At 40.0% G+C, this 22050-nt stretch overlaps 1 protein-coding gene across 4 annotated transcripts in view; it reads right to left on the bottom strand.

Moving 5' to 3' along the window:
- GPNMB (glycoprotein nmb) overlaps nt 1-19218 on the bottom strand; it is a 37904-nt gene extending 18686 nt beyond the window's left edge. Inside the window, exons 1-7 of one of the 4 annotated variants that reach the window (XM_081536444.1) lie at nt 18569-19218; nt 16003-16089; nt 10435-10587; nt 8438-8581; nt 6745-6909; nt 4163-4321; nt 3526-3837 (exon numbers count right to left, since the gene is read on the bottom strand). In XM_081536444.1, the coding sequence (XP_081392570.1) occupies nt 3526-3837; nt 4163-4321; nt 6745-6909; nt 8438-8581; nt 10435-10587; nt 16003-16072 (1003 nt within the window). In that variant the 5' untranslated portion in view covers nt 16073-16089; nt 18569-19218. Of the gene's footprint in view, nt 1-3525; nt 3838-4162; nt 4322-6744; nt 6910-8437; nt 8582-10434; nt 10588-10678; nt 10872-16002; nt 16491-18568 lie in introns of those variants that run through there. The other 3 variants (XM_081536445.1, XM_081536443.1, XM_081536442.1) reach the window with 3 other exon arrangements.
- Nucleotides 19219-22050: the final 2832 nt, after the last annotated feature.

Below are 22050 nucleotides of genomic sequence, written 5' to 3'. Positions count from 1 at the left end.
TGTGAGGAAGGAAAGAAGGGAATACAAGCTACTTTTGAAAAATAGCCCTTTGAATGTGATTAGAGCAAAGAATTTAATGCTTTATTAGTTACAGTTTAAAAGGCTCTAAATAAGGTGTTGGTGTTCCATTAGCAAGATAAAAAGACTGGAAAGAAAATATAATATTGAAAATACAACATTATGTCTCTTAAATTTCCAAAGACATGAAAATGGACCCAGTTTGGGGGGAATCAAAGCTTCATAAGAGCTGCAGCTCTAACACAGGAGTATGTAAGGATGGAGCCAACTGGGAGATTTCTCCAGGGCCTCAGAGCCTCTAGTGGGGAACGAGTGTACCTGTGATGCTCCTATGCTCAGAGGGAACTTAGCAGAGCAGCTCTCAGAGCAACTCTGGAAATGAGCACTCTATGGCAGACACTTCAGGAAACACTGTTTGGGTAAAACCCAGAAAGGTTCTGACACCATGTCAGATTCAGATGTAGGTGTGGTTTATCACCAGGGCAGGCTGTGGCAGAGTTGGCTATATTCCCTGAGTCTCAAGGTGGTCGTTTGGAAGTTGCAGGGTAATCATTCGTTCTATTCTGAGATTTAATGGATGGGCTCCAAAGCAAAAGATATGTTTGTGAAGGGTATTAGGGATGGCTGCCTCTTCTCTAGAAAACTCCTTTATAGTTTGGACCATAAGGAAGGCTGAGTGCCGAAGAATGGATGCTTTTGAATTGTGGTGCTGGAGAAGACTCTTGAGAGTCCCCTGGACTGCAAGGAGATTATATATAAATACACACACACACACACACACACACACACACACACACAGGTGATATATATATATATGATATATATATAACATGATATATATATATATAACATGATCTATATATACAACATGATATATATATATATATATATACACACACACATTATACACACACACACACATATACACACACACATTATACACACACACACACATATACACACACACACACATACACACATACATACTAAGTCACTTCAGTCATGATGGACTCTTTGTGACCCCATGGACACCAGGCTCCTCTGTCCATGGATTCTCCAGGCAAGAATACTGGAGTGGGTTGCCATGACGGAATCTTCCTGACCCAGGTATCGAACCCACATTTCTTAAGTCTGCTGCATTGGCAGGCAGCTTCTTTATCACTGAGCCCTCAGGGAAGCCATGCATAAATACATATTATATATATATATATATACATATATATATATATATATATATGATAACATTGATCAGCATCAGTCTTGGAAAGGTTTTTCTTTTTAGATTTGTGCACAAAAGTCTGAAAAATAATCAGTGGCACTGTTAGCTAAGGGAAGAGAATTCTGTGGCTTAAAGCTGGTACATACCTGTCTATCCTATAATGTTATTATCCCCCTGAGTCACCACTTCAACTTTGCTTGTGTCTCACTCCTGTGGTTGCATTTGGTTTCTATGTAATAGCTGTACTTATTTGGAAGCCACTTACCAAAGCAGAGACAACATAATTTTTGGTCAAATAGTAACCCAGTGCTCAACAGTCCCAGCCTGTTAATATGGTCTGTATAGCTAAAATGCTCTCTCCCCCAGAGGACAAGCTCTCTAACCCCTTCCTCAAGTCATGGGCTGACTCCTATCATCACCTTGGGTCCCATTACATATTTCTGTCCCTCCAAGTCTCACAGTTGTTTTATGGCATTTTGGGATTGATTATGGTTGATCTAACACCTTTAGATAAAGTCAAGCAGCTTCCTTTCACTATAAAATGTAATGAATTCATAAAGTTGCTATCTTCTATCTTATGGTTTAACCTGTAGAAAATAATAACACATTTAAAATACTCTTTCATTGACTTAAAATATCTTTTGCGTATGTTATGATATAAATATGTTCTAAGAAAAATAAACTTGCTTTATAAAAATGCAATTCAAAATAGACTAACATTAAATGACCTAACATTAAGACCTTTACCATTCAGGAATTTCTAGACAGACAAAGCAAGCATCTGTAATTTATTTTAAATTTTATACTTGGTGTCCTTCTTTGTAAGGAAGACCATCAATTCTTGTGGATAAATAAACTGATTCTTCTCCAGAAGTACCAAAACAAAGCTATATGTTTAGAGTTGTTCAAGGCAGTTATATTTATAATATGAATTAGAATGAACTGAAGTGTCCATCAATAAGAGAATGGTTAAGTAAATAAGTCATTGAATAAAGTGAATTAGACTTACATGTACTGATAATGGAAAGATGTCTGTGATGTTTGTTAAATGAAAAGAGGCAAATTGTAAAGCAGTATATATTGTGTGAACCCATCTACCTAAACATTAAAACCACAAATCCTATTTGTATTTATGGAATATGTTTGTAAATGCACAGAAAAGATCTGGAAAGAAACACTACCAACTCTTAACAGGGTTTAACTGTTGGAGGAGAGAATAAGGAGGAGCTTTCACTTCTCTTTGAAATTTCTGAATTTGAATTTTTACTAAGGAACACGCATTAATTTTATAATTAAAAGTATTTTTTAAAAAAGCAAAATCAGTAACAACTTACAGTGTCTGGCATTAGCTATGCTTGACTTAATAAGTTTTTTTTTAACAACACACTTATTTATTAATAACAGTTTATTATTTATATCTAACAGGTTTGGGTGAAAAAAAAAAGCCAACTGCAACAAGTCTGAACATCACCATGGAGTGTTCTGTCTGTACTTGGTGATGGCACCCTCTTGTGTCCAGTGAGAAGATGTCAGTCTATTGCCATCCCTGGGATGCCTGGATGGTAAGATGTATTCATGGCTAAGTGGGAAGGATGGTGATGGCATGGGGTAGGGTGCGGAATTAGATGAAAGCTAATGCTTCTCAAAGTAAATGCTCAAGAACTTCTTGAATGTCCCCATATATTATTATGAGAAGTTGGGATTTAATTAACTATGCCTTATATTTAGAATAATTTTAGTGTCTGGAATCTTTGCAGTCTGCTAGCCAAGAAATATTCTCAAGGTTTATTCTTTTTTGAGCCCTTTGTAAACTACTTTTAAGCATGGTTGAGTTTTCATAGGACATGGAGTGGATGTGGGCAGGGTGGGGAGGAGAATGGAAGTGGGGAGGAAATGTGGAAGCGGAGAAAGGACAATGGAATGGCCTGAATGTTTATAAGGGGATAACATGTCTCCTCTTAACTAGAAAAACTGGGAGGCAAACAGAAATGTGAAGGAGTGGAAGGGGGAAAGCACTTGTATACATAACAAGGAACAGTGAGAATTAGGAAGGTCAAAGAACTGTATATGAGCCACCAAGTGACTTTAAACATATTCTCCTTTCTTCCATATTCTAACAACTAAACATCGTGATAAGTAGCTACAGGAAATCAACAGGCAGAAAATGGAATCACTGCAGAGTCTTTACATAATCTCTTTAACTAAGGATCTAATTATACAAATCACATGAATTTTTTTCTGGCTGTTAAGGAGCCCTGCCAACAAAAATTAACCTGGAAAACACTTACCCAAAGAAGGGGTGGTTTTTGGAGGTCTGGGTGAAGGTAAAGGACAAGGTCCAGGCACTTCAGCTTGCACAGTGAGGTTGAGGCTGAAGGTTCCATTGAGCACATAGGTGTGATTCAAAGTGTGATTGTTGGAAACAAAAAGACCAGTATTATCCCCGAAGTTCCACTTGTAGTAAATGGCAGACTCATTGAGGAAGTGGCTGGGATCGTGAATCAGGACACTGAATATAATGGGGAGGCCCCTGAGGAAGGTTTCATCAGACGAATTTCGATTGTTCTTCTGGGACATAGTTACAAATACAGGAATCTGATCTAAAATGCACATCCAAAAAAAAGAAACAAAGAGGGCATGATTACTTGATTTTAAGTGGGTGACTTCAATAGTGCCTTTAGTTTGGAAATTAAAATGAGGGATAATTCAGCATCGTTTTCCCTTTTCTAATGCAAGTTTTCTAGAGTTTTCTCGGTTTACTTTAGAAAACACAGATGGAATATGTTATTAAATATATGAGGTTGAGAAGGAGTCCAGATGAAGTGTAACCTAACCCAGGATATTTGGTTCTACTTTTTCAAACCCACTAACGTCACCAGAACTCAGCACCTCATCCTCAGTTAATTCAGAGCTCATATCACTCACCTGTTACTACATACACATCTTTCACTTTTGCGATGGGAACATAGGCCCGGCGGTGTCTTCTATAGACAGTCACTTCCATGATTTGAGGGCCAAGACTCACATTGGCTGTGTTTATGGAAACTGTCACTGAACACTGTCCCAATTTCTGGAAATACTGACCTTTGAAAAGATAGAAATATTTAGTTATTGGCTACATCATATGATCATTATAGAAAGCTGATGTTTCTTACAGGCTAACAACTACCATTTACAGATTGTTTTGAGAAAGGAAAAACAGAGTAGGGATGCTGTCTTGGTTCCTTCAGAAAGGAAGACAGTGCTTATTTTAATATAAAACCTTATAAAACCCACAAATAAATAAATGTAGTTGTATATAGTTGACTAAAATGAAAAGAGCTGTTTAAGTGGGATAATGCTGTTAGTACTTAGTTGACAAATACTTCTGATAAGTAAGTGACCTGGCACTTGAAATACATGTGCTTCCCACAGAAAATACATTTAATGTAACAGTGAAGTGTCCAAGGGAGTTAAAAAATATATCCAAAAATCTACCTTATTTTTGTAATAATATTACTAGTTCAGCTATATTGCTGAGCAACTTTTTTTCTTTTAGGGAACTAGATTCCTCCACCTTCTAATAATATTTGTATATGAAAATGCAGTGATGAAAAAGAAACAGGTATGGTGGGTATGAAAAGGAATGAAGTAGTTTCGTTGACATTTCTAGGGCCCTTGAGTCTTTTTTCTTTCTCCAACTCTAACCTAAATCTAACCACCACTGACTAGTTAGTGACAGTAATTTTCTCTCCTTTAGGGCTCAAAGATTTTTCTAATCCTTTTGAGGCCCCTGTCATAGATGTGTCATTGCAACAAAAGGTATTAGAAGATGGATACTTGTAAGATGGGGATGTTTAAAGACCATGTTCATCACATGATCAAAGGTGTCAGGAAAGAGGGTGCTTCACTGGGCAGTCCAAGTGTTAAGACTCTGTGCTTCTACTATAGGGGGCATGGGTTTGATCCCTGGTCAGAGAACTAAGATCCCACAGGCTGCAAGGTATGGCCAAAAAAAGGTGTCAGTAAAGGTTCTGGATCCCCCTTTACCTTGAAATGCAGAGGCAGTTCTGTTAGAGGTTATAGGGGGAAGACATGTCTCTTGGAATTAGTGATATGTGAGGAAATGCTAGTTCTGGCACCCAGAGGTAGACCACAGTGGCAGCGTTTAGCTGAGAGAAAATATCAGTTAACTCTGAGACTTCAGTAGAAAAAGGAAATTCAAAACAATCTTGTTACGAAAACAGCAATTTCTGGACTAAAAGCTGATGTTAAATAAAGACATCTTAACTAGCTAAGTTAATGGATGTTAACTAGGCTAAACAGAATCTGAAGTGTTAGTGAGCTTATGTGACTCCATGCACATGACAAACATCATTTCAGGTCAAAGAAATGACATTTGGGGAGTTAACTGACAGGGCCACAAGGCCCTGAAAAAAATTTGCTTTAAATCAATGAGCATATTATTTGTTATATATTTTGTACTTTGTTCAACTGGAGTGTATTACTAATATGTTGCTTTGATTTATAAATAATTGAAGAAATAAAAGCTCCCTGAAATTCATTAAGACTGACAAAACATTCCGAAATTTGGAGTTTGTGTGATGGCTAGCAGATTTGAACTGCTCAGAACCAGAAGGAACCTAAGATTTTTAACTAAGAATTTAGCAGCTTTGCTAATAACAACCTAAATTTAGTCCTCCTAAAAAAATAATCACTAATAATAAAGCAAAATGGATTCCATTTGTGGTTAAAAAAAAGATAGGCTATGTCAAAGAAGAAGACTATTTAGATTATTTTACTTTTATATGATAGGATATTATACAGTCATTAAAATAATGTATATAAAGAATTTTAGAGAATTCCCTGGTGGTCTCTTGAGTGGTTAGGACTCAGTGCTTTTACTGTCAGGGCCAGGGTTTGATCCCTGGTCGGGGAACTAAGAACCTGCAAGTTGCATAAGAATTTTAGTCAATGATCATAATTTTGATCAAAATGTGTATATGTTATGATCTTAATAAAGAAATACTAGAAAAAAGAAAGAAATACTAGTAGAGAAAGCACCATCATGTTAACAGTGATAATCTCTGGTATGAATTATGATGACTGATTTTTCATTTGTGCTTTTCTGCATTTTCCAAATTTTCTACTAAGAGTACAAGTCTAATTCTTTAAAATTCTTTTAAAAACATAAGAAATTAAAGAATAAATCAACAAATGACCATCCATATGCCATTCAAATATCATTTTTCATATTACTGTTTTAGACAGAAACAAACTGAGTAGTTTTTTTTTTTTAAAAAAAAGAAAGCCAAACCTGTCTTTTTCTCCTTTTAACTATTTGATGCCCTAGAGATATGGCAAGGCTAACCAAGATCTTATTTTCATCCCTCACTGAAGGAAAGTTAAAAGAGTAATTGTTAAACTCCTGGTGTTGAAATTCTCAATAACAGAATGAGAAAAGAAAAAAAATTAAAAATTGTAAGGAAAGATAAAGAAGAAACTAGGCGGGATTGTAATAGCCCAACCAAGTGTGTGGAACACGTAGACAAAATTCTTCTTCCAGGGGTGAGGGAAAGGCTTCCCATCAGGGAACACATTGTGATGGCCTTCACTGGTGTCATTTCCCCAGTCACTGTCTTCTGTCCACGCTGTCCAGTTGTAAACATATGGGTCAGGAGATGGACCAGTATCTAAACAGAGAAAGGAGCACACCATGATTGCCATCTGGACTCAGAATGCTCAATGCTCACCATTGAATTAAATAAATGTTCATATTTTTTCATAACTAGTTGAGATATGGTTGGACAACTAACACCCTAATAATCAGAATTCATCTAATGGTATCTTTGTGACTTGTGTCTTTTTCTGCCTACATATTGTATTTCAATGAGTTTTATATAAAGCAATTTTTCAGAAAAGTTCAGAGATTTCATTTAATATGTTTATCTTCATATTGGGGCTCCAAATCACAAGTGTATTCAAACCAGACTGAGGGATGCTGTGTCTTTTTATTTTGATTTACTCTCTCTATCTGTAGCTTTTCCCCCTAACTCATTTGACATCATGACTTTCTTCTGAAGACTTCAGCACACTTCTCCTAAGAATAAAGACATTCTCCTTCATAATCATACCATTACCACCCCTACCACAGTCCAATCAAGGGTCACATCCTACACATGGCTATTTCATTTCTTCAAACGATTCGGAAAAAAGATGTATAAATAGAAATACAGGTAGATGGAAGCAAACAGAAAAAAACATTAAACTTGGTGAATTTCGATGTACTTGCTCCCTACTTTTCTGTATGTATGACATTTTCCACCTTAAACAAGTCATGATCAATATATTTTCATCTGGAACAATCTTCTCATCCTCTTTTATGTTCACTGACATTTATGGAGAGCCTTTTATTTATCCGTCTACTACAGCCACTATTTCTTTTTTCTTCTTAAATTGTCCCACACATGGCCAGTAGGGGCCCCTCAAGCTGCCTCTGTGTCCCTGTGACATACCCCCATTACTTCCTTGTTTACCAGCACAAGATGTCCCTGGCCCACCTGAGAGTGTCCTGTCCTACACCTGGAATCGGTCATTTCTTTCAAGAGCTCTCATTTCTTCTAACAGTGAGAGATACTTCATAAAACTTCCCATGTAAAAGTTTTTTTACATGGACTCTTTCATGTGAAAGAGAACTGCATTGTCATTTGAAACATTCAAAACAATTAACTTGTTTAGGGGGGAAAAAAGCAAAAATAAATAAATGAATAAAAGCTACAGGCTACTAAATACAATACTGTTAAATTGTCAAACTCACTCTATACAGAATTTATTGTTTTCCTCATCGGAAGATAAGTCAATAAGAAATAAACCATTCGCAGTTTAATAGAAGTTCTAAGTAATAAAATCAGATCATCACTGCCCTTACTAGCCTTGTTTCTGACTGAAGAATTTCAGTACTTCCTTGAGTTTTTAAGGCTGTTGAGTTCTAACAAGATAATTCCCCTTGATGTGTCTGTAATCATTCGTGCTTTTTAACTTGGACAAAGAGCTTCTCTGCTTTAACTAAGAGCAAAGCAAAACCAAAATATACGCATTTTATCATTTGTGCTAGCCACGTTTTTTTCTGTGAGGAAAAACTGATCTGATCAACAAAGAGCTATCAAACTATTCTTTGAGAAGCCAGAATTCCATTCCTGTGATGTGAATAACATTCTTTACCATTTCTGCAGTTCTTCTCATAGACTATGTTGCCGCTGGCATCTTCCGTTTGGCATCTGGGGAATACCAGGTTCACTGCGAATGTTATGGTTGAGCCCACCAGTGCTGGGGAATCACTGGTCAGAACCGCCTGCACACGGCCTCCTAGGACATAGAAACAAGGAGCTCAGTGATCAAACATCTCTTTTCCTTTTCACGGATAAATAAAAAAAGTAAAGCTAAATCTACAAATAAGGACCAGAGGATTCTTCTGCCTCTTTATAATAAATTATTTGCAGGATTCCCAACTTTTGCTGTCAGAGTACAACACTCCAGAGATGAACTTGGAAAGTCAGAGCAACTGAAGAACTCGCTGACCACAGAGAGAAGAATTCCTTAAATAATTAAAAATCTGTTTAATTTGATTGAGGAAACAAGTATTAAATGTTGTAATTTTTAATTTCAAAGTGAATGACTGAAGGAATCATTCATTTTTGATGTGAATGGAAAGATAACTTTCTGACAAATCACACTTTTGAGATGGTCAAAGTGCTCTGGAATCTCAGAACTTTTGAAGATGACCATTCCCACATTAAACCTGCTTGCTTTCCAAAATCTTCCAAGAGGTACCAAATGTAAATTTCTAAGGAGATTAAATTCTGTGTGTGGAGGAGAGTGAGTTTAGAAAGTGATACTGCGACAATTAAGGGAAGATTGCCAAATCCAGGTACCTCCCACTTGACAACTAGCATACTATCATCCATGGAAGCAACATGAGCCCTGTTGCTTTCATGAATAGAGTCCACAATCTACAACATGAACTGAAATAAGAAATTATAGTTGTTTGGCAAATGGGACCTAATTAAACTTATAAGCTTTTACACAGCAAAGGAAACCATAAATAAAATGAAAAAACAGTCAACAGAATGGGAGAAAATGTTTGCAAATGATATGACCAACAAAGGATTAATTTCCAAAATATATAAACAGTTCATATAACTCAACAACAAAAACCAAACAACCCAATTGGAAAATGGGCAGAAAACCCAAGTAGACATCTCTCCAAAGAAGACATACAGATGGCCAATAGGCACATGAAAAGATGTTTAGAGAAATGCAAATCAAAACTACAATGAGGTACCACATTACACCAGTCAGAATGGCCATCTTCAAAAAGCCTACAAATAATAAATGTTAGAGAGGGTGTGGAGAAAAACCCTCCTGCACAGTTAGTAGGAATGTAAATTGGTGCAGCCACTGTGGAAGACAATATGGACGTTCATAAAAAAAACTAAAAATTGAATTATCACATGACCCAGTAATCCCACTCCTGGGCAAATAGCAGGGAAAAAATTACAATTCAAAAAGATACATGTATCTCTTTGTTCATAGCAGCACTATTCACAATAGCCAAAACATGGAAACAACCTAAATGTCCATCAACAGATGAATGGATAAAGAAGATGTGGTACATATATACAATGAAATACTACTCAGTCATAAAAAAGAACAGAGTAATGCCATTTGCAACAATATGGATGGAACTAGAGATTATCATGCTAAGTGAAGTAAGTCAGAGAAATACAGATATCATACGATATCACTTATATGTGGAATGTAAAACATGACACAAATGAACCTACCTATGAAATGGAAACAGACTCACAGACTCACACACAACCACTAACTTGTGGTTGCCAAGGGGGAGGAGAAGTGGGGGAGTTTGAGGTCCGCAGAAGCAAACTAGTACACATAGAATGGATACATAACAAGATGCCACTGTATAGCACAGGGAACTATATTCAATATTTTGAGATTAACCATAATGGAAAAGAATATTTTAAAAAAAGAATATGTATAAATATATACATACATATATATCTGAATCACTGCTGTACAGCAGAAATTAACACATTGTAAACCAACTATACTTCAATTTAAAAAACTGAATCACTATTATACACTTGAAACTAAAGAAAAGAAGAAGAAATTACAGTTGTTTGCGTCTCTTGATTTACCTTTCCAAGAGCTTTTCCACCTCGAGTCTCCCCTCTTCCACACTGGATAGAGTTTTTCATTCCAGTCATTTTCATCTGATGACCATCCATTTAATTGGTTGTGCTCCCGCATATAACCAGAAGGTCTTTTGTTGCTCAGCACATCATGAAAACCTATAACAATATTTGAAAAAAAAATTATTTTGTCTACTTATCTCTCATTACCAGATATTCAGAGAAGCCATACTGAAAGGATGCCACTAGCCTCTGTCTTCTCTTCCTCCTTGCTGGTAGGAGGAGGGAGCAGCATGTAATTCCCTTCTTATAATGGAGGCAGATGAACACTGAAAGAACATTGACCTGGGAGCCACAGAACCTGCTACAATGAAACAGGCTGTGGGATTTCAGGCCACATTTCTTCTCTGGGCCTTCAAGTAAGACAAAAAACCAAATGTCCTGTGATACTGTGAGACAGTATCTGTTTCTAAAAAGGAACAAAGTGAGGAACAAAGGAAATCTATGTTTATTAATAAACGTTCATAACTGGAAATTGAGTTGAATTTTGAGTCATAGAATGGTAGAATGTTTGACAATGAAAGAGCTAAGATTAGTTAGTTCAAATCCCTTCATTTATGTGACATGATTCATTCAGAGACATCTTTAATCAAGTGGAAATGAAGATTTGCAACTTTCGATTCCCAGGATCAGTTTTTTTCCACTCTTCCAAGGCCTTTCTGTTTCTCAGATTCTGAGTGAATGTCAGTGTTTCCAGAAACATAATCCAAACACAGATTTCTTCTGATTTTAAATGTCAAAAGTCAAGGAGAGATACACACTTAAAAGGAAAGTGACAAGGAATGAACATATAGGTCCACAGAACAGATTGCAGAACTCAAAGATAGATTCACATAGATATGTCCTGTTGACTTTTGCAGAAATAATCCAATGGAGGAAAGATAGCTTTTCAACACACAGTGCTGTAAAAAAGCAAAAAGCCTAGGAGGAATCTTCAGGCTCTAAGTAAGAAAGAATTTTTAGACTTAATACCAAAATCTTAATCTATAATAGAGAAATTGATAAACTGGACCTCATTAAACTTAAAAAATTTTCCTCTGCAACATCATGTGAAAAGGATAATAAGGCAAATTATAGACAGGGAGAAAATACTTGTAAGCCACATTTCCAACAAAGGATTATATAAAGGATTTTCACAATTCACAATGTTAACAAAAGCAAATAATTGGACCTCTTTGATGGTCAAGTGGTTAAGACTCCATGCTTCCACTACAGGGGGTGTGGGTTGTTCGTGGGAGGAACCAAGACTCTACATGCCACATAACACGGCAAAAAAAAAAAAAAAAAAAAAATTAAAAGCCCCAAATAATAGGGTAAAAGATCTGAACAGACATTTCTCAGATGAGAATGCACAGATGGAAAGTAAATACATGAAAAGATGTTCAGTATCCTTTACCAGTGAGTAAATGCACATTAAAACCACAATGAGATGTCACTGTACACCTATCAGAAAGACTAAAATTAAAAATGACATTAGATGTAGAAAAACTGAATCACTCATACACTGCTGGTAGAAGTGGTATAGCCATTCTGGCAAACAGCTTGGCAGTTTCCTTGTAAAACTAAACATGCAATTACTATGCAACCAAGCAGTTGTACTATTGGGCATTTGTCCCAGAAAAAATGGAAACTTATGTTCACATAAAAACCTGTACATTAATGTTCATAGCAGCTTTAATCATAATAGCCCAAGTTGGAACAACCAAAAAATCTTTCAGTGGGGCAAACGGATAAACTGTGGTACATGACATAGTATGGTATACTACTCAGTGATAAAGAAATAACTATTGATATATGCAACAACTTCAGTAAATTATGCTGAGTAAAAAGAGCCAATTCTCCCATGTTACATACTATAAGTTTCCATTTCTCTAACATTCTTGAAGTGACCAAATTATAAAATTGGAGAATGGATTAGTGATCGCCAGGGGCTGGCAGGTGGGGTTGAGTGAGAAAGGGAAGTGGGTTTGTATCTGTGGTGATGGGACTGTTTGGTGTTTGGACTGTGTCAATGTCAGAATCCTGGTTACGACCTTGGACTATGGCTGTGCAAGATGTTACTCTTGGGAGAAACCAGGTGAAGGGTACATACACGGGGATCTCTTTGTATTATTCTTAAAAGTGCATGTGAATCTACAATAACCTCAAAATAAAAAAACTGAATTAAAAAAATGAACAATAGCAATGACAAAAGCCCAATGGTAAGATTTTAAAAGATAGTGGGGAGGGGAAAGATATGGGGTACACACCCAGCACGATGCGGCTATTCCCTCTCCCCTTTGTAGGCCCTGCTCTGTCCACCAGCAGAGACATGGCAGCTGGGCTGCTTGTGAGATATTAATACTTTGTCAGTACCTTCTCCTTCCTCCTTTTACCAGGGCTATGGTTAGAAAACGGAAAGGAATACCTTGGTGTCTGATATACCATGAAATTCTACCCATCCTTACTTTTTGTGGCCAGGATACATCGTCTTAAGGCAAGGCTAAACAGCGCAGCAGGTTTTGTTGCAATGCTAATAGGTTGGGCCTCCTGTCAAACTGCCACCCAACCTCAGGCTAATCTGCCTGTTGAACTGAGCAAGGGGTTCTGGTGGACAGTACACTAGGATTAGGTGCAGGGGCCTCCCACTGACCTGTTAACTCTCTGTCCCTCCATTCCCCAACTGCGGGTTCAGGGGGAGTCTGTCTTGAGTGTACATGGAGGTAAGACAATTCCTACTCCAAGCACTTTAGCCTTCTTCTCTGGGAACTGATCACTTATTAAATGCTTGTTGATCACTACCATGTCCCAAGGCAACGGAGAAGCCAAGAGATAAATAAGGACAACAGGTCCATGCACTTAAGGAATTACAGTAAGGGAGAAAAAGATACAAGTCTTCACACACATAAATAAAAGGATAATTTCAAGTAGCTGATCTCACAAGAATCCCATTACTCAGTTTTGCAAACAAAGAAAGGAAAGCTCAGAGGAGCTAAGTCACTTTTCGTGGTCCACACCCAAGGCTGGCAGGAAGGACTGCAGTCTGGTCTGCACAAAAGCCTTCTTCCTCTTGCCCACTGTGCGACCTGGAGCGAGTTCCTTGCTATCTCTGGCACCCCCCCTCCTCTGGGACAGGGGACTGCACAGCCTCTCTGGGATTTTGCGAGGCCCCACGTGGCTCCCCGGACAAGTGCCAAACCCTGGCCCGCACAGGCTCAGCACTTGGCGTCTGGGATCCCTGGTTGAAGTCGCGGGCCCATTCCCGGCCTGCTCACTACAGACCTTCGGCTTGGTGGTTAGGGGGCGGGAGGGTGAGTTGGGGTTGGGAGGTCGGGCAGCTTCCGGCCTCAGCGCTGGCGGCAGAAGCCTGGCCCCCTGACGCTTTCCCCTTCTCGCTCCATCCCAGGTCGCTATCTAAGACTCCCCCACCACTGCGGGCTCCTTGCGCCTCCCGCCCCCGCCAGCCCCCACATCAGTCCCACCGCCACCTGGGGAACCGGCCGGCATGCTCGGGAAGCAGCAGTGGCCCCCTCTCTTCCTCCTCCACCCAGCAGCCGCAGGGGATTGCACTTCATTTCAGGGCTTTTCTCTCTCACTGGGAGGAGAAGTGAGAGGAATGTGTGTACCTGTGTCCAGAACCCTCCCCTGTTAGATCTGGGCCCAGCAGGTGAAAAGCCAGACCTGGGCTCCTGCTTCCTCACCTGTTGAATAGTGGCAGGACCATCTGGATACCTGACTGATTTAAGTGGAGCAGCTAGCATAGCACTACACACGGTGTAGTACACATTTATGGCAGAAAGCGAAGAACTAAAGAGCCTCTTGATGAAAGTGAAAGAGGAGTGTGAAAAAGTTGGCTTAAAACTCAGCATTCAGAAAACTAAGATCATGGCATCTGGTCCCAACACTTCATGGCAAATAGATGGGGAAACAGTGGCAGACTTTATTTTGGGGGGCTCCAAAATCACTGCAGATGGTGAATGCAGCCATGAAATTAAAAGACGCTTGCTCTTGGAAGGAAAATTATGACCAACCTAAATAGCATATTCAAAAGCAGAGACATTACTTTGCCAACAAAAGTCCATCAAATCAAAGTTATGGTTTTGCCAGTAGTGAGAGTTGGGACTATAAAGAAAGCTGAGCACTGAAGAATTGATGCTTTTAAACTGTGGTGTTGGAGAAGACTCTTGAGAGTCCCTTGGACTGCAACGAGATCCAACCAGTCCATCCTAAATGAAATTAGTCATGAATATTCATGGGAAGGACAGATGCTGAAGCTGAAACTCCAGTACTTTGGCCACCTGATGCGAAGAACTGACTCATTGGAAAAGACCCTAATGCTGGGCAAGATTGAAGGCGGGAGGAGAAGGGGATGACAGAGGATAAGATGGTTGGATGGCACCACCAACTCAATAGACATGAGTTTGAGCAGGCTCTGTGAGTTGGTGATGGACAGGGAAGCCTGCCATGCTATAGTCCATGGGGTTGCAAAGAGCTGAATATGACTGAGCGACTAAACCGATCTGAACAGAACACATGTTGAACCCCTTCTCAGCACCTACCTCCCCGCCGCTGCCATTGCCTCCTCGTGGAGTCATCTGGAAAAATCAGGACTTTCCCCCTGCGAAGGTCGTTACTTTACTAAAGTGAAGCAGAGTGGACCTTCTGGGTGATATCTAACTTACTCCCTTCTCCCACTCCACGCTACCCCTGCCTGGAGGACGGGAGCTGCTGGGGCCACACATCCCCTGGACTGGACAAGTGGGCCGCCTGTGAGCTTGGTGGCTCACAACTCTGGCTTCCATTCCAGTCACAAACTCCTCTTTTTAAACCAGCTCCTCATTGGTCTGGGCATCAGCTTTATTAAGAAGTCCCCAGCCTCTAACTAGAAAAGAGACCCAGGGCTTCAGCTCTTTTCTCAGTAACCTCACTACAGTGGCAGCAAACTCCTGCAGGTCTGTGAAAAATCAGCAAGATTTTCTTTTTTTTTTTGGCTGAGCAGCCTGTGGGATCTTAGTTCCCTTACTAGGGACTGAACCCAGGCCCTTGGCAGTGAAAGTGCGGAGTCCTAACCACAGGCCTGCCAGGGAATTCCCTCAGCAGAACTGGCAACCGCTTCTGGGTTGGAATTATTAGAAAGCCTGTTTCCAGACTTGGGCTTCAGTTCCTCTGCGGCCCTATCCCGGCGGATGGAAACAAGACAAATTTTAGTGGGTAGTATTGCTGTGATCTCAAGCCAGAGACTGTGCCCTTCGCACCCCCACCCTCCCAGTGTCTCTACGAGAGTAGGTGGCAATTTTGATAGAAGAAACCTCCACAGCAGAGGGGCCATGCGTCTTTCACTTCCCAAGACCGTGGAGCAAAGAATGGAACTGAATGCATTTTGCCGTGCTCTCTTAGCAGCAACATCCCTGTCCATTTCCAGAGGAAACAAGTGAGCATGAATGCTTCCTAAAGGCCAGCTGCAGACTCAGACAAACCCATCGCTTGAGCCAATAGCCAGAGAATGGGTTAAGACAGAAACTGAGAGTTACTCACGTTTGGCAGCATCCAGTGGCAATCTTGCAGCCAGAAGCAGAAATCCCAGAAAACAGTAGAGACATTCCATGCTGAATTCTCACAGACCTAGACAATCAAAGTTTAACTTGTAACTTCTCTGGCTTCATCCGCTAAGAACAACAGTGTTCTTCTGGTTTTTGCTGTGCTCCACTCTTCATTTTAATTAAATACTGAGCCTCGGGGTGGATCATGTGATGGTATTAAGCAGCATTGCTTGATCTGGTCTCTGGAGTTCAACCACTTCTACTCATGTGCTTCTGACTCACTCGCCCTTGGCATCTATTTACTCACTTTTTAGAGGCGCACCATTTCAGTGTTGTTATTCTATATTCTAGTTAAAGGGATTTACTTTGCTATAGGGACTGTTTTGATATCCTCCCCCAAATAAAGTCTCTAACCTCATTGGTTTTCAACTTTTTTCAGCTCCTTTGCTGATTCACTCACTCAGATCATGTTGAAAGTCACAATTATGTTTTTTTTTGCTGTAATTTAGATTAGCAGCTCTTCCCAGTGCTAGCTAATGCTTGTACATCCCCTTCCCCCAAGAGAAAACTAAGATGGGGAGCAATTTCTTCCATCACTTGAAATTGTGGATGACATATATAAACATACGTTGTGTCAAAAGGTAACTGAAACAGCTGCACTGCTTCCCGTAGTCGAGAAATTTACTCAAGAAAGTGCATTTAGTATATCTGTGCAATTCCATTTAACTTTTGGAACAAACTGCATCATTTTTGATAACTGCTATCAAAGCATTTATGTGTTGTATCACTCAGGGCAAACTGCATGCCACATACAGCATATTTATTTCATGTTACAGAAAGTAAACATGAAATGTAAAAATAAGCTTGCCTAGAACATTACTTTTATCAAATCATTTCTGGCTACAGAATGTGCAGAAAATGTGGCAACATGACTTTACTGTATGTGATCATTCTCTCAGTCACACCCACATAACTGTTTTCAGAACATACAGAAGCCCTGACCAGGGGTGAGGGGAAATTTTGGGGTAGTGATTTCTGTTTCAGTTGTGCTAGTGAGGCATAGAAATACATAGTCCGTGGGATTCCCTGGTGGTCCAGCAGTTAAGAATCCACCTTACAGAGCAAGAGACACCGGTTCAATCCCTGGTCCGGGAAGACCCAACATGCTGCCTTGGAGCAACGAAGCCTATGTGCCACAACCACTGAGCCTGTGCTCCAGAGCCCACAAGCCACAACTACTGGGCCCACAAATCACAACTACTGAAGCCCATGCACCCTAGAGCTTGTGTTATGCAACAGGATGAGCCACTGCAATGAGAAGCCTACATATGACAATGAAGAGTAGCCCTTGCTTGCTGCAACTAGAGAAAGTCTGCATGCAGCAATGAAGACCCACCACAGCCAAAAAATAAATAAACCATTAAAAAAAAAAAAGGAGTAGGGAGTCTGTGAAACTCCCTACCCTAAGGCCACACACAGCTCTTCAGAGCTGATTTTGTAGCCTTTGAAGCAACTGTGAAGTGGAAAAACAGGGAAGGGAACATATGCACAACTGAAAGAAAACCACTTTCAAATACAGATGAATAAGTGAATAATGGAAATGGCTGTTAGTTTAAAGTAATGTGAATAATCTACATAGTTCTGTTTGCTTTTTACAGAAAACATGAATGACTTTTATAATTATAAAAAACTTTTCAGTTTAGGGGAAACTTACTATTGATTTTTGAAAAGTATGATTTCCTTTTGTTGCTTACAATTAGTTCTGGCTTCTATTTTTGGTCAGATTAGCTCTTACTGTCTCTAAGAAAACTGTCCGACTGTTCTGTAACCAAATCTTATTTAGGGTGACAGACACAGTGATCAAGTCCTCTTTTATGTCTTCCCTCCTTCCCTATCCTATCAACAGCAATGGTAATGACCAGGGCAACAGCCAGGCAGCTGGATGGAGGCCAAGGCACAGAAGTGCTTAATTGCAAAGCACTACAAGTGGATGATCAGTGCCTTGATCATCAACAGGTGAAAATGTATAGTTTACTTTGTAGGACTCAGATACTGGGCTATTTTGGATAAGAAGTATCTTCAGGCTTTTTTTTTTTTCCTTGAAAAATAAAATTATGCTGTGGAAAAGATTTGAAATAGTTACTTCAAAGAGGGAAGCATCTCAATTACTCGGTATTACTGACATGATTATCCTTCTGGAAAGGCTGTAGAGAAAAGTAACAGTCAACTTTTGAGCACATCCAAAATGGCCTCTCAGCAGCCTGGTCCCTGACACCCCTCGGGTGGCCTGCAGTCCTGACCTGAGGAGTAGCCCCCGAGTTGGGATGATGGGGCAGTCACCCAAACGGGGCCGTTGGGAGTGGCAGGCAGCAGCCACAGCAGGCAGCAGGGGAGTTCCCTTTGATTTTAGTTCAAACTAGTGTTTTTGAGCAAGATAATGAAAAAGAAAGTCCCTTACTCCCCAACTCGCATAAACAGCTAGCGGTTGGATTAGTTCCCTATCGCCTCTGTTTGCAGAACCCACAGAAACTTGGAAGCTTGAAACTACGCAAATTTATTACCTTACGTTCTGGAGGTCAGCAGTCTGAAATGTGTCTCACTAGGTCAAAATCAAAACAGCAGCAGGGAAGCTCCTGTGAAGCCTCTGTTTCCTCGCCTTTTCCAGCTTCTAGAGGCCTCCCTGTATTTGGTGGCTCTGGTCCACTTTCATTTTCAAAGCCAGCCATGGTCAGGCAAGTCTTTCTCACATCCAATCACTCCAACACTGATTCTCCTTCTTCCCTCTCTCACTTGTGATTACATTGGGCTCCCCTGGATAATCCAGATTACTTTCTTTGTCTTAAAGTCAGTTGACTTGAAGCAATTAGCAGCCTTAATTCCATCTGCTGCCTTTAATTCTCTCTTGCCACAGAACAACTTAACAGGTTCCCAGGATTAGGGTGTGGATATCATTTGTTCTTGTTTAGTCTTTAAGTCTTGTGTCTGACTCTTTCGCAACCCCATGGACTGTAGCCCACCAGGCTCCTCTGTCCATGAGATTTTCCAGGCAAGAATACTGGAGTGGGTTGTCATTTCCTTCTCCAGGTGATCTTCCTGACCCAGGGATTGAACCCGTGTCTCCTGCATTGGCAGGCAGATTCTTTACCACTGAGCCACCAGGGAAGCCCTGTGGACATCTTGGGTAGAGGGGTGAGTGGGCATTATTCTGCCTATCACATTTATCCAGCACGTGATTTAGCAAAAATTCTATTCATAAGAAGAGCATGTGATAAGAGCAGTGATGGGAAGTAACTCTCAAATACTAGGAGACCTGTTGAAACAAAGCCTTTGTTATTTGGCAGAGCACAAAGGCAAGAATAAACTGAAGATAAAGGAATCAGTTCAGAGGGAGAGAAAGCTCATGTGACTACTTTGTCCCAATGTGTGTGTTTTATAATCAGAGTCACGGGCTTCCCCAGTGACTCAGCAGCAAAGAATACGCCTGCAACGCAGGTGATGTAGGAGACATGGGTTCTATCCCTGGGTTGAGAAGACCCCCTGGAGGAGGGTATGGCACCCCACTCCAGTATTCTTGCCAGGAAAATCTCATGGACTGAGGAGCCTGGCCGGCTACGGTCCACGGGGTTGCAAAGAGTCGGACAAAACTGAAGCGACTGAGCATGCATGCTTGCATAATCACAGTCACAGTTTTCAGATTTAAGCATTAACAAATGACTCAAAGACTTCTGTTTCAAGTCCAGTTCCTTGGCCTCTCCTGTCCGGGTGCTCCCTGCATTAATAATTAAACCCCCTTGTTTCTAGGTTTGCTAAGCTTTGAAATTACTCTTCCACAAAAATATTTTCCCTCACTTTTCAGGGATAGAGGAGAAAAGGTCAGTGCATCATTTTCTGGTCACCTCTGCCATCATAAACCTGCAATGGCTGTTGTATTTTCAGCCTGTTTTTTCTATCTAAAGGAACTAGACACTAGATTCAGATAAAGTAGTTTCTTCTAGGGGCGCTGGCTACAAACATTTGTTGATATGACTCTTCTTACAGAGTTCCCCATTTGAAATTACAAAGAGTGGTAGGTGTAGAAAACTGTGGGTTATCATATTGAGTCTTAGTTCTGTTATTAAAGTACTTTCTCTGAATTATTAGTGTAGAAGGAGAATAAGACATGACAGTTTAATGTGTGGATGTGGAAGCAATGATGGATGGGCATCTTTCTTCCCCACCTTTGGTGCCGGTAGATCTCTGGGACAGAAGGGAGAACTAGAACGGGCTCTATGCAGAGGGAAACGGTACAAAACAGAACTCTGAATGGAAACCTGGCTTCCAGGTTTTTTATTATTATGGATTATCCAGAAATGTCTCCGAACACTGGAGCAAGTGCATTGTGATCATTCACTGGAGATCAATTATAAGCCCAAGAAAGAAGTTAGAGAAAAAATCAAAAGGGATTTTAACTGTAGAAGAAAGGCCAGGAAACTGAAGTTGGAATAGCCTCTTAGATCTATATTCTCATGTCAGAATTCGACTTTTTCTCAGCGAAACTTTTTAATACCTCAGACAAAATTTATTTCGGCAAGCACCAGTGGAGGTCTGCTTTTCTATGGCATCCATCATCAACCAAAGCATGAATGACAATCTCTGGCCACAAAGGAGCAGAAGATCTCATGAGGAGGATAAGACTCATAGAACAGGTAATAGTATGAAACACCATTTGAAAATTTTTATTCTGGAAACTTTCAAACATACACAATATAGAGAGAATGACATTATCAGCCTCCATGTACCCATTCCTTGCTCCAATGATCATCAATATATGGCCACCCTGATCTCATTCATCCCTCTCTCTACCCTGATACCTGCTGGATTATTTAAAAACCAAACCTACACATTGCTTGTGTGTGGCATTTACATTGAGTAATGTAGATAGAGCTAAAGGAGTTTAGGGAAGAAGGAGGATGTAGAAATCTTTATGAAAAAAGTATGATTTGATTTAGTTCTTGAGTGATGAGTTACGTTGGATAAGCACAGAGGAGGCACGGGGAGGTGGGAGAGAAAAATATGAATGGAAGAAGGAACATTTAAAAAGACAAAAAGGGAATGAGGATTTCCCTGGAAGTCCAGGGTTAAGACTCTCCACTCCCAATGCAGGGAGCACAGATTTGATCTCTGGTCAGGGAACTAAGATCCTGCCAGCCACAAGGAGAGACCAAAAAAAAAAAACAAAAACCATGAAGTACAGATGCATGCTATAATGTGGATGAACCTGGAAAACAACATGCTAAGTGAAAGAAACCAGACAAAAGGGTCACATATTGACATATTGTATGATTCTATTAGATGAAATACCCAGAATAGGCAAATCCTATTTGAAAGAACACAGATGAAAGGACACAGATGATTGCCAGGGCTATTGGGAAGTAAGAATGGGGAGTAACTGCTTAATGAGTATGGGTTATATTCTGGTGGCAAAAAAGTCTGGGAACTAGATCGAGATGGTGGTTGCACAACATTGTGAATGTCCTAGAAGTAAATTGTTCACTTTAGAATGGTTAATATTATATTATGATACTTTCACCCCCATTACAAAAAAAATAAATGAACATAAATGATTAACACCCTTTGTGAGGTGTTCCAGGCACAAAGTGACAAACCAAGGATAAAAGGGCACCATTTTGGGGGCTTGCAGTCCTTCTGGGGGCAGCAGCCAGGTGAAGAAGCACGTGCAGATGCTACAGCAGAAATGTGTCGAGGTGCACAGGAAGGACGTGAAGAAAGGGGCTGCTCAGTTCCATCTGGGTAGCACTGTCCAGTACAAATATGAGTCAAGTATGTAACTTTAAATTTTCCTGGCAGCCACATTAAAACACACAAAGTGAAACAATTGAAATTCTTTTAATGCTATGCTTAATTTGGCTCAATATCTCTAAAACATCGTTCAAGCATGTAATCAACGTGTAAAATTATTAATGAGACATTGTATATATTTTTGGCATATATTTTTTCATGTGAAGTCTTTGAAGTGTATTTTACACTTATAGCATGTGCCAGT

This window comes from Giraffa tippelskirchi, chromosome 10 (genome assembly GCF_054371585.1).
Source record: "Giraffa tippelskirchi isolate mGirTip1 chromosome 10, T2T-mGirTip1v1.2.pri, whole genome shotgun sequence".
NCBI classification, from domain to species: domain Eukaryota; kingdom Metazoa; phylum Chordata; class Mammalia; order Artiodactyla; family Giraffidae; genus Giraffa; species Giraffa tippelskirchi.
Note: the sequence above shows the minus strand (reverse complement) of the source record. Positions and strands in the feature narration are given on the sequence as shown.